At 55.4% G+C, this 14,883-nt stretch overlaps 1 protein-coding gene across 1 annotated transcript in view; it reads right to left on the bottom strand.

Annotated features, from left to right (window-relative positions):
* Nucleotides 1–4,212: 4,212 nt before the first annotated feature.
* The window catches only part of CAPN5 (calpain 5), a 51,705-nt gene continuing 41,034 nt past the window's right edge, over nucleotides 4,213–14,883 (bottom strand). The window contains exons 6-13 of the mRNA XM_081153079.1: nucleotides 14,066–14,259; nucleotides 13,360–13,437; nucleotides 11,539–11,734; nucleotides 10,742–10,864; nucleotides 9,349–9,545; nucleotides 8,366–8,481; nucleotides 7,674–7,810; nucleotides 4,213–6,766 (exon numbers count right to left, since the gene is read on the bottom strand). Coding sequence (XP_081009205.1) covers nucleotides 6,584–6,766; nucleotides 7,674–7,810; nucleotides 8,366–8,481; nucleotides 9,349–9,545; nucleotides 10,742–10,864; nucleotides 11,539–11,734; nucleotides 13,360–13,437; nucleotides 14,066–14,259 — 1,224 coding nt within the window. The 3' untranslated portion in view covers nucleotides 4,213–6,583. The remainder of the gene's footprint in view (nucleotides 6,767–7,673; nucleotides 7,811–8,365; nucleotides 8,482–9,348; nucleotides 9,546–10,741; nucleotides 10,865–11,538; nucleotides 11,735–13,359; nucleotides 13,438–14,065; nucleotides 14,260–14,883) is intronic.

Below are 14,883 nucleotides of genomic sequence, written 5' to 3' on the forward strand. Positions count from 1 at the left end.
TATGGGCAAAGGGGATCAGAGAGGGACGAAGACTTGCCTAAGTTCATACAGTAGGACAGGGTAAGTTCAGGACAAGGATTTGGTCTCAGGCCTCCCAGCTCAGGGCTACCCCAGGAGGAAGGTGATAGGGACAGGCTGGTCCAAGGGGAGGGTCATGGGCTGAGCCTGCTTAAACCCTTCCAGAGCACCTACTGCCACCAAGGTGAAGGCTCTAAGCCCCCCAGTCTGGCTTTTAAGGCCCAGCACCATGTGGCTCCTGCTGATGTCTCAGCCTTACCTCTCACTGCTCTCTTCCCTCCCCAGCCCTGCACGTGGACCATCTTCAGCACTCTCTGTTCCTGAAATGTGCCAGCCCTTTTCATACCTCCTGGCCTTGGCATATGCTGGCTCCTCCACCTGGAATTCTGACTAGTAAATTTCCACCTATGCTCAGTTCAGATGTTACCTCCTCTGGGAAGCTTTCCCTGACCATCCCAAGGCTGCCGAGAGTCCTGATATTTCCCTCTATCCAGCCCTGATTATATGTATTGCATGTTATCTTGTCAGGGTCTGTCCCTACCTCTGACCCCAAAGTCAGGGAGTTGATCCATGGTGGGGAGTGGGGTTCAGCCATCGCCTCACACAGCACAGGGCCAGGCCTAAAGTTGACTCAGAAAGGACTAGTGGGACTGAGTGTGGTGTTTCAGGTCAGCCCCAACCCACAGGCCCCAGCACTAGGAGCCTCCAGCCCCCCACCTGCCCCCCAGGATGAGCATCAATTTTTCACAAGGTCCATTCAGAGGCACTGGGGCATTTGATCCTCTGTCCATGACACTGCCCGACACCCGAGCCCTGACCCCTGCCCTGGAGCTGTGGGACACAGTGGGCACACAGTCCTCCCAGAGACCTGCATCAGGCCTGGGTGTCTGGCAGGGAAAGGAATTCAGCAAGGGCGACCAGGCAGCCTCCACGGGGAGCTACATCTGAAGGGGAAGCCTGGCCATAGTGCTGACATCCTGAGCCAGTGTGAGCCATGAGAACCAGGGGGAAGAACCAGGGTTTTCATTAAGATGCAGGGCCTTGGGTGAGGGCATAGAATTTAAGGGCCACCCATAAAGAGAAAACTATAAAAAGGACATATTTTTTCTTTAAAAAAAAAAAGAACCAGTCCATGTTCCAGTTAATTGCTTTGCTTTGCAAATTGAGAGCAAGGAACACAGAACTGCTTTTATATTTCTGTGCCGTCCCTGGTTTACTTCATACCTTGGTGAGGTTTCATATTCCCATTTCACAGATGGGAACTTTGAAGCACAGAGGAAGGAAGTGACTTATCTGAGGAGAGAAATAAAGAAAGAGATAAAGTGCTCAAAAAAGGCCAAAGGGGACAGGGACAGGAACAGAGGTCTCTCTCTCTCTCTCTGTCTCTCTCTTTCTCATGGCTGCTCCCTGCCCCAGCCCTGACAGACAATTCAATGAACAGTCTGCCCCTGGCTCTTCCCATTTCCAGGGTACAAGCCTCCATCTTTCCAGGCTCAGGACAGTTTCCTTTGATGGCTGCTGTGGCTGAGCCCCCAAAGGTGACAGGAGGCCCAGACCGGAAGCAAATGGCTGTGGTCACGGGGGCTCCAGGTTGGACCACGCCCATGACACCCCCTGAAGTCCAGCAAACCCTTCTCCAATGCCCAGGACAGGGGCAGCCCATACTTACCTGTGTCCCGGCTGCCCACTCTCAGCTGCCACCTGCACGGAGGGCTGGGGTCACGGGTTCTGGGGTAGTCTGTAGACACACGGCCTCTCTTCTCCTGTCTTGCTCCAAAGCTTGCTCTGGGGGTCTCTCTGGGCCTTCCGGTTTTTCACTGTGTGACTCTCCCTCTCAGTCTCCCTCTCGTCCCTGCCCAGGTCGGCTGTCCAGCGACACTGCTGCCCTCTCCTTCCCTCTCCAGAGCCTTCCCCCAGGAGGCGGAGGCGGAGTCGGAGGGGCCTCCAAGGTCCGGGTGCCATGACATCAGCGTGGGGGACGGGCTGTGCCGCTCAGGACTCTGTGCAGAGCGCTGGCTGCCCAGAGGGAGGCAGGGCACGGGGGTCTCTCTTGGCTGTTCCGTGACCAGCGTGGGACCCTGGCTGGCCCACCCAAGCCTCAGCTCCCCCCTAGTGTTCGCAGTACCACCACCTGCTCTCAGCACCTGGCAGGAAACCATGTCCTAATCCTGATTCGGTCACTGATTTGCTGAGTCTCGGCCCCTGCCTGTCCTCCACCAAGACTGTTTTCTCCTCCATAAGAGGCCGTTTGAGACTCTGAGAAGAAAGGACCAGGTAGGGCAAGATGCTGCAAGCCCCGTTCCAGCCCTTTCTCCTTCCTCATCCCTGTGCACACAGCACCCTCACCCCAGGCCACTCCCTGAGGGCTCCCCTCAGATGTGTGCCCCTCACTTCACCACAGGCCCACAACCTGCTGGGGAGGAGCGTTGTCGTCTATGATCATGCAGGAAACTTTCTCAGACCAGCCGACTTGGAGCAACCTGCATGTAGCGGGGACACATACGAAGTAAAGTGAAATGTGTGGTTTTTAAGGGGATGTGGGGGACAAACAAGGAGGAGCAAACAGGAAGTTTGTTTTTTGAGGATTCCCGACAGTCCTGGGGCTTCCTCCTCACCCCTCTGCGTGGCAGGTGCCCCATCAGTGCGGGCCTTTTCAGGGGCAGCTCTAGGCCTGAGCAGAGAGAGGTGCTCTTTGGATCCCCAGTGGCTGTAACTGGGGCAGGTAGGCAGGAAGGGACCACTCCAAAAGATGGGGCGCCCATCCCCCAGAACCCAGTGGTCCAAGTGCGCCACCTGCTGGGCAAAGGTGTAGCTGTATGATGATGGCTCCCCCTTGGGAGCAAGGCTGAGCATCCAGCTCTGCCTGGAGAAGTGACAGTGGGGAACTCGGCCTCTGCGGAAGCCAGGGCTTCCTCTGACTTCTGACAGACAACAGTCGTGACCCTTGAAGACCCCTGGATGCCAGAGTGTGCTTGGTCAGGTGGCCTTCGCAGGAATTGCTCTGGAACACCGTCCCCACTCCTAGACTCACGCTTGCCGTAGACAGGTACCTACCATTCCTCCAGTCACCTCTCTACTAAGCCATGCCGGGCAGGCAAGTGGAGTCAGCCCTAAGCAGATGGGAGAGCTGAGCCCCAAGAGGCACATGGTGCCCCAGGCAGAATGCAGGTCTGAGCTGTGAGCGATGGGCGAGGGGTGGTGGGGAGCTGCGAGGTATGATGTGATCTCCAGACGCCGTAACAGCCACAATGTACTCAGGGCCCGCCAGCGGCCAGGCTCTGCACTAAAGTGAGCACAGAATTCATTTCTCACAGCCCTATGGGGAAATCTAGGAATTGGTCTTAATTCATTTGTTTTTCTCACTCTCCATTGCAACCCAGCCATCGAGTTCTGTCCATTGTACCTCCACATTCTATTTGTTTCTCCCCACCACCACCCCTGGCTTCTTGGCTCAAGCTGTGTGCTCTGGTCTCCCCACATCCACCTGCACCTGCACAAGCCCATCTCCTCTGTCTGCGGCCCTTCACCCGGCTGTTCCCTCCATCTGACGATTGGATCAGGGTTAGGCCTTCCTTCCCCCAGCAGGCTCAAACAGCCCAGTAACTCCCCCACCACCTTGCTAGCAATTCTCTGTGAAACGCTTGTCCAGATCAGAGTACAGTGGTACCTCGGTTTTCAAATGTCTCGGTTGACGAACACTGCGGTTTAGGAAGGCTGTAAACCCGGAAGGAAATGCTTCGGTTTTCGAACCGAAATGCCTCAGAAGTCGAACATGCCCCATGGCTTCTGCTGAGTGCAAGATCCTGAGGCCCAGCTGTTGGCTGTTGGCCCCTCAGTTTTCGAATGTTTCAGAACTAGAACGGTCTCCAGAATGGATTACATTAGAAAACTGAGATACCACTGTATTTCTATTGGTTTTCCCACTAGTTTGTAGACTGCCCCAGAGCAGGGACTGTGGCTGGTCCCCTGCATGCCTAGTTCTTTGGGACAAGGCCAGCTGAGGGAGTAACTGAACGATGCCAGTGATGTCAGCTCACAGATGCAACGGGCAAGTAGCGGGGGTCCAGCCTCAGCTGTAACACCCGTTCTCCTTTACGTTGTCTCTGACCAGAGGACAGTCATCCGGGCCTGGGAAATAGCTCCTCCATTATCCTTAAACCCAGAGGGACAGACAGACACAGGAAGGTCTTTCTTGGATTATGGTAATGTTTATTCTGAGAACAGAACAGGTCTCCCCGACCCCACGGTGCGCCATAAAGGGAGTGAAGCCCAGATCAGGTGGTGTGAACCAGAGGCCCCACCCATCTGCAAAAGGGGACTGGGCCCCTGTGGACTGAAGGGTGCATCAGGCGCACAGAGCAATGTTCTCCCCACCCACCCTCCAGTCCCAGCCTGGAAGAACTCCAACTTCACCTGCCCCGTCCGCGGGACCTCCCAGGGACCAGAGACCTCCGCACATCCAGGATCCAGCCTGGCCCACCCAGAGGAGCAGGAAGTGCGGGAGGGTCCCCAGCCCTTTTTCCCTTATCTCTGGGCACACACCACCCTTGCCCCAGGCCACAGACCTGCCAGTTGGTCCTGATTCGTTCCAAGGCCCAGGTTGATGTGCCTGAGAAAAGACCCACATGTCTGTCCCAGAGGCCCCAAGCTGGCTTATCTGGCCCTTGCCTCTCCACCCCAACTCGGGAGTGTGCATTTGAAATAGACATTGAAAAGTGATTACATGAGTGTGTACAGTGTGCACGCATACAGACACATAGAGAAAGGGTGTGGTTTTGCCCTTCTTCAGCACTTGTTAGTAAGAGTGCTGGCAAACAGGAATCATTGGCCCCACTTTGCAGAAGGGGGAAATTGAGGCACAGGAGGTTTGAATGACTTGCTCCTGGTCATCCGTAGAGTCCCGGCCTCAGGCCCAGGTTCTCGAGAGGAAGGTGCAGTTTTTCCAGGAGTCCTCTTGTCCTCCTTGTCGTGCAGCTCCCGGCCCTCACATGGCCCAGGGCCACGACACAGGAGCAGAGCCGGCCATGGAGTGAGGCAGCAAAGTCAAGAATCCAGCCCCTCCAGCCAGGACACTGGCCCAAAGAGCCAGCTCTGGAGCCGAAAATTCTTCTCCAAAGGAAGTCCCCCACAGCCCACGGGAATGCCTGTTCTTGATCCAGTGGAGCTTTTTAAATTTACATTGTCTGCTCTGGTGCCCAAGAAGGGCACAGAGAGGCCTGAAGCGGGTCACAGTGCCAACATGATTGGTGCCAACTTGTAAAACATCAAAGTACAAACCACCCTCTTCTTTATCTACCTCCAGACCTCGCCTGAGAAGGGGTGACGTCTCCTGATCCCTCCCCAGGTGGAATCAAAATAAAATCAGAAGACCACAAGAAATGGAGTTTAAGAAGAGAAAAGGGGTTCCTTTTAAAACCCCTAGTTAAAATGGAGAGTTTTAAAACAGGAAGAATATAAAATGTTGAGGACTGAAAGGAACATTTTGGTCCGGGCAGCAAGAAGAGAGCTGTGGCCTCCTTGGCTGCATTTTGGGGGGAATGTTGGTGGAGAGCCTCTGGTCAGGTGATGGATTGTCCTATCTCCTGCCAAGCCCAGTGGGTGACCTGACCCTTGCAGGCCTGATACCAACCCCACAGAGCCCCTTCTCCCAGGAAAGCCCAGGTTTTGCAGCAAAGGGGGTCCTGAGAACATGGGCCTCCCCCTCGGGTCTACATGTCCTCTCTACCTGCCTGGTTCCTGGCCACCAAACTGGGCACACTCCTCCTGGCATCAGGGCAGTGGAGACGGGAAGACGCCCTTCTTTTCCATCACTGATGAAGCTTCTCCAGAGGCTGGGGATGAAATCAGAACATGGAGTGAGAAGGCAGCTGCAGCTCCTCTGGGCATCCGGGCATCTGCCTCAGAGGGCCGCAGAGCAGAGGTGAGGCCCAGCATCGACACCAGGTCTCCCAGAGCTGTGGGCAGGGGCCCCGCTCCACCTGGGGTCTCATGAGCATTGCTTATTCACTTGGCAAATCTCTGTTGAATAAATGAATGGGTGGGAGGGTGGATGGGATTCGAGAATGAACAAATGTCACCTGCATGTTTCCCAAATTCCAGCCTGAGCAGGAACCTAGCAAGAGCCAAGAGTCCTTTCAAGGTGGCTAAAAAACCAGGTTTAGTGACAGAGAAAATAATGTCTGGGACACTGGGGCAGGCACAGGGAAGGAGGGGCAAGAATGGGGCTTGGGGATGTAGCAGTTTGTGTGTAAACAGTAACATCTTCTTGGCACTCTGTTGGCAGACAGCAGGGCCTTGGAAAAACATTTTCAACAGATAAGAGTCTCTTAGCAGTGGTAACAGTTGGGGTAAGGAGGGCTATTTTAAATCTCAGGCAAGAAGACCTCCATGAGAAAGGAATGCCTTGGATCCTCAGGATACTGAGGCCCAGAGAGGGGCAGTGACCTCCCAAGGTCACACAGCAAAAGCTGAGAAAAAGACCCGTGTCCTGGCTCCCAGGCTAGTCCCTGGTTGGGGACATGCAGACGGTAGTGAGAAATGTGGGGGCCAGGTAGGTGGAGAGGCATCAGAAAGCCGTGAGGGAGGTACTGCTGAGAACGTGCACAGCAATGGTTCCTGGCAGGTCGCTGGGCTGCTGGCTGTTTCGGTCTTGGAGGTGGAGTGTGTGCAGGGCCTGGAGGTCATCTGGGTGAGCCTTCAGGTGCACCTGACCCAGAAACTCATCCTTCAGGATTCGGTGGTTCCAGATCTAGGAGGAGACAGAAGATTGTGGGGGGCCATCTCTAAGGATTGGTGTGTGGGGGGGACTGGCAGTGGTGGCAGGGCCTTGAATCCCCTTCCTGCATTGCTTCTGCCTCACCATGAACCCTAGGCAAGGTTTGCCCCTCTGTCAAAGTTCCTTTCCACGTATAAAGTTAAGTCTGTTACTATTAGCTTTGCTGCTGACCTTGAAAAGTGATACACCCCCTGCACTGTGTTTCTCATCTTTAATATGAGGGTATCAATGGCCCCTAAGAGTCCTTCTGGCCCCCACATCCATGGGTCTGTGATTAGATCCGGTGTTAGGAAAACTTGGAAAACCTATAGTGCCTCCCCTGGGGTACCTAAGTGTTTATTTATGGATGGTTGCTCACCCAGAGAGATGCTGGCCTAGGCCCAGGGGACAGAGGGCTTCCCACTAATGAGCTCAGAATTGTTGTCCACTGGACACCCTGGCCTGAGAGGAAAAGGAAGCCCAGGCACAGGGACCTGGCTTTCTGACCCCTACCCTCAGGAAGCAACCACCTCACCACATGCCACCTCAGTGCAACTTTTCCAGGTGAACCCACCTACAGGGGAATTTAGGGAACAACTCCCAAGGCTTTGGGGTAAAGTCAACAAAGATGGCAACTGTCCCTGGCCAGAAGACTAACCCTGCTGGGTCTCAGAGTCACATCAGCTAATCTAACTTACCCACCCTACAGAGGGGTCTCTGGGGCACCAGGAGGAGCAGGTAAGAGAATTCTCAAGGTCACACTGTGTCAAGGACAGAGTGGGAACCAGAACTGAGCATTCTCAGGTCCCATCAAAGGCTCTGCCATTCCAGGCCTCGCCCCTCTGAGTGGGGAAGTGTCGGGCTAGGGGCACAGGAGTGGCCCCAGGGCCAGCGGGCTCACCTGGACAGTGACCGGCTGGCCTGGCTTTCTGCGGTAGAAGATGCCTTTCACATTGTACTCGGGCGTCGAAGTACCCTTCTGCAAAGCTGAGCGGACTTTGTCCCCCTCACACTTGATGATCACGTAAGAGTTAACCCCTAGAGAGAGGGAGGGGGTGATGGGTGAGGGTGGGGGCTAGGGCAGGGACTGGATGGGGCAGATATCTGGGAGGTGAGGTCCCATCACCTGAGAAGCCTGGGCTCATGTATTCAAGAGAACACAGACCAGAGATAGGAGGGACACACTGGTAATCTTTAGCCTCCAGGCCTATACCCATGTTGTTTCCCCTGTCCAGAGCATCCTTCTGCCCTACTCCATTTCACCAGGCTTCGTACCTTAATACCTCCTCAGCCTGGAGAAAGGCCACTCCCTTCAGGAAGCTCTCCCTGAGCCTCCCTCATAGCTGCCCATCCCTGTGCCTTATTGTCCCACCTCACTAGAAGCCTCCCAAGAGTAAGAGGCAGAGCGTTCCTCTCTATGCACCCAGCTTCATCCCAGGGCTGGGCCTGAGTGGACATCAGAAAAGGTTTGCTCATTCAGTGATCGAGAGCATAAGAGCTCTGGAGGCTGGGTGTCTGCAGCTGGGGGGGGGGGGGGCATGGGAAAACCACCCTGGGGAGGAGAGTGGGAGGGCTTTCCTTGAATGAACGCACCTCTCAGGGAGTCCTTGAGACCAGCAGCCCCCAGGACATGCACCTGGGTCACTTGCTTAGGGTCGCCACACAGGTAGCTCCAGCAAGAGCGGGGCGGCTTATCCAGGCACAGCTCCCTGGTACAGGGCAGAGAAGAAAGGGGTGAGGTCACAGAGGGGGGTCAGGAAGATGGAAGGTGAGGGAGTTCAATAAGAGGGGGAGGGGAAGAGGAGCACTATTTAGTCCAGACATTGCTTGTCCTGGACAACCCCCTGGGCTTCCTGCTGCTCTATGCTCACCCAAGGGTGCCCCATCCTTCCCCAAGGGAAAAGCAATTTACTGAGCACCTACTGTGTGCCAAGCCCTCTGTCGGGATGTTAAAGGAATTATTTCTAATCTTTACAAAGCCCTGGAAGGTGGGTGACTATTATGCCCATTTTACAGATTAGAAAGCATCAGGCTCAGCAGGGAAGGGACTCGCCCACCCGCACAGCTGGTGGAGCCTAGGCTGGTGGGACCAAGGTCCACTGGTTCACCAAACTGTCTCCCAGGTGTAGGATGTGGGCTGCCTACTCAGGTGGGACAGTAGTGTGCACACCCCTGCAGGGACGAGATGGCTTTAGCAGTCCACCCAGCCCGACTCTACCACTGGTTGCAAGATCTTGGAAAACATCCCCAACCTCAATCCCCACCTCTGATCCATAAAACGGAAGGATCAGATCTCCTAGTCTGGGTTTGAGAAAAGAAAAATGAGACAAGTGAAAGCGTCTTTGTAAACTGTGAAGTGCTATGCTCATATGAGAAGCTATTCCATTATGTGGCCGAGAGGAGCTGGCACAAGGGAGCAGGGGAAGGGAGAGGAGGGAGACAGGCACGGGGGAGGCTGGAGGCCTGGGCCCGACGCCTGGGCAGACACTGAGCATCTCTGGGCTCAGATTCCAGGCCAGCCTGGCGTGGACCTCAGCCTCACCCACCCACCCTGGCCCGAGCCAGGCCCGGCGCACCGGCAGTTGGAGGGCACGTCAGTGAAGACTCGGAGCAGGAACTCGCCAGTGTGGCCTGGCTCAAAGGTGGTGGGGATGATGACGTAGCGGCCCGCGCGCTGGTCCATGCGCAGGAAGACGCTGCGGGAGTTGATGTAGATGGAGCTGGCGGCCCTGTGCTGCAGGCTGTGCATGCGGTACTGGCGGTTCTCCTCCACCTGCGGGCAGAGGCGGGCCGGTCACACGGAGGCCCCAGCGCCACGCCACCCACATCCCACACCTTTCCCTCACCACGGTGCAGAAGGGTGATAGAATCCACTCACACAAAATGGCCAGAGCAGGCAAATCCACAGACAGAAAGAGATGAGTGTTTGCTAGGGCTGGGGTGGGGGTGCATGGGACTCGGTGTTGATGACTAAAGGGTGTGGGGTTTCTTCTTGGTGTGATGAAAATGTTCTAAAATTGATTGTGGCGATGGCTGCACAATTCTATGAATACACTAAAGTCACTGTACACTTTAAATGACTGGATTGTACGGTATGTGTGGTATGTGAATTATATCTCAATAAAGCTTCTTAAAGGGGAGGGAGCAATAGGAATTCTCCTGATGACAACGTCTGTTGGGTTTCTAACCATCACAACAGAAGCAACTATCACTACCTGCCCAGGTCTCGGCAGGTGTCCAGGAAGTGATATTGCCAGCTGGTAAGACATGCTGGACAATTGCTGGAATAAGTGACGTGATAACCTACAGTCACATCAGTGAAGGTCAGACATGTCATGTCAAAGTCACAGCACATCAGCACACAATGAATGGACCACCACAATGATATGAACAAACTGTCATGACATGACCAAGCCTGTCAAATGCCAGGGACTCAATACGTGCCTCGCATATTCATGCGGTGTCATTAGGTTCTCGGCTCTGGCATGCCGACCCTCTAAGCTGAGTGTCATCACACACTGAGCTTCACAGTAGGTGGAAGGTACTTGGGTCCAAGCCAGGACAAGAGGCCACTGGTGAGCCTGCCTGGGTCTGCCCAAGATGCCTCCTCCCTGTGCCTAGCAAAGCCTCTAATTCAGAGGGACCCAGCACCCTGAGGGAGGGGGCAGCATGGGGCTCCCAGAGCCCAGCCCCATGCACCAATCCTCCCCTTCCCCAGACACCAAACAGTCCAGGCCTGTGGGTCTGGGACAGGAAGAAATCAGGCTGAGTGCTCCCCTGGGAGCCAATTCCAGGCAGACTGGGCCCTCTGTGGATACCGCAAACAGGGCCCATGCCACAGTAAGCCCATGGCATCAGCCAATGTGGTTAGGGTGGCAGGGATCAAGTCAGTGACCAAGATGTTCTTCCTTTGGTGCAGGCGGCCCAAACACCAGCTGCCTCACTTTCCTCACCCAGAGCAGACCTCACCTTGTAGATGTCGAAGCCAATGGCCAGGTTTTCACCCTTGCCATCCTGACGCGTGGACTGTTTTGGCCGCTGCTGGAGAGAGATCAGCACTTCATCTTCTGCCTTCTTGACGTCAAAGATGTACTGCCAGTATGACGGAGGAAGAGAGACGCCACAGTGAGACCACGCTGATAATCGGCTTGCTGGCTCCCAGAAACTCAGCCCACAGCCAGGCCCCCGCTCAGCCGTGTGAGCTTGGGCAAGTCACATCACCTCTCTGAGACTCAGTCCCTCATCAGCAAGATGGGCCTAAAATGCCTACCCTGCATGAGGGGTGGGAGGACTTGATGAGATCATGTTTGCTCAGCTCAGAGAACGCATGCAGTTGGGGCTCCATAAAGACACACCAAGCACCGGGGCTAAGCAGTAGAAAGAGGCATGACCGAGGAGGCTGCAGGGGAGAGGTCCTGTGGAGGAGCCAGCCTGGCCATCCTCCTCCAGAAGGAGCAGCACTATGTGTGTGGAAACAAGAGGTCTGAGCCCCCAGTTCAGCCTCTAAATGTCCCAGTAACTCTGGACAAGACACTCAGTCCTCAGAGCCTGTTTCCTCAGTTTTGCCATCTGTGGGTCAGATTGTGAGGTTGGGGACTACACGACCGCCCAGACATGCCACCCAACCCCCACCGTAGGGACGGGTGCGCTGAAGCCCAAAGAGGGCCGGGGGTATACCAGAGCCGAGGCAGGAGTCTGTGGCGGGACAGTGGAGAGGGTCCCGCAGCTGCTCGAGGGGCAGGGTGGGGGTCCCCAAGAATGCTCACCTGTGGGTTCTGGAAGAAGGTGTCCTTGTGGTTGATGCAGCCCCCGCTGCGGTTCTGCCATGGGTCCTCGTGCCGCGTCCAGGCCCCACGCAGCTGGACTTCCTCCCACGTCTTGTGGATGCTCAGGTAAGACGTGTTGAGCAGGCGGCACTTGATGATGTCGGTGAAGTGCCGGCACAGGTCCTCGAAGGTCATCCTGGCGTGGCAAGGGGCTGAGCCAGGCAGGTTCCCTAGCCAGCCGGCCCACCGTCTGCTTGTCCTGCATGCTCTGAACCACGACTCACACAACAGTAAGCATGGACATGGAATCACACTAACCCTTCACATCTATTTTGGCCTCAGTTTTCTGATTTGTAAATTGGGAATGGATCTAACAACACCTGTTCATTGCACAGAGCTAGTGTAGAAATCAGCTAATGCAATAAAAGCATGTTGTACAACTCCTGGCAGAAAGAAGCAGTTGCAAAGTCTGGCTGTTACAAGTATTAATAGTATGAAGAACTAATATATACGGCCCTCTACAGTTTATAAAGCATGTTTCCATCCATTATCCTCCATGGCTGTTGTGGGGCCTGAATAAACTGGTGGCGGGAACCCCTTGGTAAGCGTGCTGCAGTGGCCAGGATGTTGTAATGGTCACTGTGCACTGAATACAGCTCCAGGAGCCTGGGTGCGTCAGGGGAAAGTGCCTATCGCCCTTCAAGTAGGCACACATGAGAACATGCACATATATGCACTGTATGTGAACACATATGAGAAAGGCCTTAGGAAGAAGCCCCTTACACTAATGAGGAGTTTCTATTACTAAGTTTTAACTCAACTGAGCCCTGAGGCAGACTGGGCACAGTGGGATCTCACCCACAGGAGCCTAGACCAGGGGACCAGGGGCTCCCCTGACACCTGCAGGAGGGGTCATCACTGGGGTACCAAGGTCACCGCCATCTGCCTCTGGGCCTGCCTGGGGCCCTCACAGCATCCACCACACACAAGGTGCCCAGTACCCCTCCAAGAAGTGGCTGAGACTCTGAATCAAATGTCCTGTTGAAGAATGACACTGAGCCTGGCACACAGTCAGGACTAAATGCAGGCTGAATGAATGCAGAAGTGAATGGATGCAGGATGAATGACTGCAGGAATGAATGAATGCAAATGAATGAATGCAGGAGTGAGTGAATGCAGGAGTGAATGAATATAGAAGTGAATGAATGCAGGAATGAGAGAATGCAAGAATGAATGAATGCAAGGTGAATGAATGCAGGAATCATTGGGCTCTTTAGCAATGCTGCTGCCATCTTCCCAGTCCACCTCCACCCATGTGCCTCCCTAAACTTACTCTTCCAAATCCCAAGTGTGCACTCTTGCCTGTGGATTGGGTCTCTCTCCCTGACCACCAACGGCTCCTCTGCACCACTGGTCTCAGCTTAGGAGGCGCCCCCCCCCCCAGCCCCATTAGGCCTCTCTTTTTCCCTATCTGCTCTGGGCAATCAGACTGCGAGCATGCCCCCTGCCCTCTGGTCGATCCCACCCTGCTGGCGTCCTGGCCAAGTTGAAGGGCTGCTGAAGGGCTCAGCCTGGGTGCCTGAGCAGCCAAGGGTCCTCTGAGGTGGGCAGGGGACACTGTGAAAATGAAAGGGCTGCCCAACTCATCTTTCAGAGCAGGAAAAAGTCTCAGGACAGCATGACTTGTCCAAGGCCACGCGGCAAGTTGAGGGTGTGGCATTTGCTAGAGCCCTGGCTCCTACCTCCCCTCAGAGACCCTGCCCAGCACACAGGAGGTCCTCCCTCAGCCTGGACCTCCACCCGGGGCAAGAGCACACTCACCAGAACTCGCCATCGTCCTGCACAGTCACACCCATCTTCTCCCGCTCGCTCTTGCTCACCTTCTGCCACTCCTCTGAGCTGGGGTGTGAGCATGTGGAAGGGAAAAGAGAGTAAGGGAGGGACCCCACCAGGGCCACCGTGGCAGGGACAAAGAGGATGAGGGATGTGCAGCACCAGGCCTCCCTCAGTGTGGGTGTGGTTCGGGCCCCTGGGGCCAGGCCCAGCCCCTCTCTAAGAAGCCTGTCTGCCCATTCCCACAGGTAACCATGGACTGTCACCATGCCAGGCCCTGGAGGTCAAGGAGCAAAGCTGCAAGGTAGGGGACAAGGGGGACAAGACCCTCAATGGAGGCACTCCTTTTACTGGGGGTCAGGTTTCAGTTCACCAAGCACAGAGAAGTCACCCCCATTCTCACTCCTGGTGGCCTCCCTCCCTGCTTTCCTCCCCTCTCACTCGCCAGACTGGTCTCTGTGTCCCCTACAGGAGTCAGCTCATCCACACCTCCAGACCTTTGCTCATGCTGATTCCACTCGCCCACTCTACAGTTTCCTAATGTCATCCAACCCCCAAATCCTTCAAGACCCAGCCCAGGTATCAACCTTCTCCAGGAAGCCCACCCTCGTCCTTGCCCGAGCCCTCAGACCAAGCCGCCCCCACCAATTGCCCTTGGTCCGCCCTGTGCCTGCATTCCCACCCCAGGCCTCACGTGTCGCTCCAGGGCCCGTTCCACTCTCGCTCGCCCCAGGGGTTGCGCAGGCGGATCATGTCCAGCTTCTCGGACTTGAAAAAGGCCAGCAGGCCATGGCCCAGGCGCACCTTGCGCACATCGGTGATGGCATAGGCGTGGCCTTTCACCAAGCCACAGGCCAAGCGGACCTCCATGTCTGCCGCTGTCACAGCCTGCGAGGGACAGGGTTGCTCAGAGATGCAGGGCCATGTCAGGCTCCAGCTGGAGCCAGGGGCCACAGCGCCCCCTACAGATGGGGAGAGAATGGCAGCCCCACAAAAAGGGGGGATCTGGATCTTCCGTGGTTAGGGACTGAGCTCTGCCATTCACAGCCCTTTACAAAGCTCCGCGGAGCAGCAGTGTGGAGTAAGACCCGGATCTGCAGTGGGGTTGGCCCAGCAGTGTGTTGGAGTCCACTAACACTGACTCAATTTTGCAAGGTGGATGTTAGACTGTTAGCTTGAAATCAACCATGATAGGAGTATTTACACCGTGGAAATCAGCAAATGCCACAAGTCAGGGCTTTTTATTTTTCCAGAGAGCCAGTTTATCAACGTACCACTGGGTCAGCCAAACCTGGATTCAAGTTCTGCCTTCACTGAGCCCTAGATTTCCCAACCGAAACATGAGCAGTCAATGAAATAAGACTCTTGAAGGACCCAGGCATGTGCCAGCAGGCAGCGGGGGCTCCCTCCCCTCTCCCAGTCACCTCATAGTTTGTGAGGCCTCAAACCTTGACTGAGGGACCCTCAGATGTACAGACAACATTCAACCCAATATGAGGGGGCCAGAAAAGG

This window comes from Miniopterus schreibersii (assembly GCF_964146895.1).
Source record: "Miniopterus schreibersii genome assembly, chromosome: 12".
Taxonomy (NCBI): domain Eukaryota; kingdom Metazoa; phylum Chordata; class Mammalia; order Chiroptera; family Miniopteridae; genus Miniopterus; species Miniopterus schreibersii.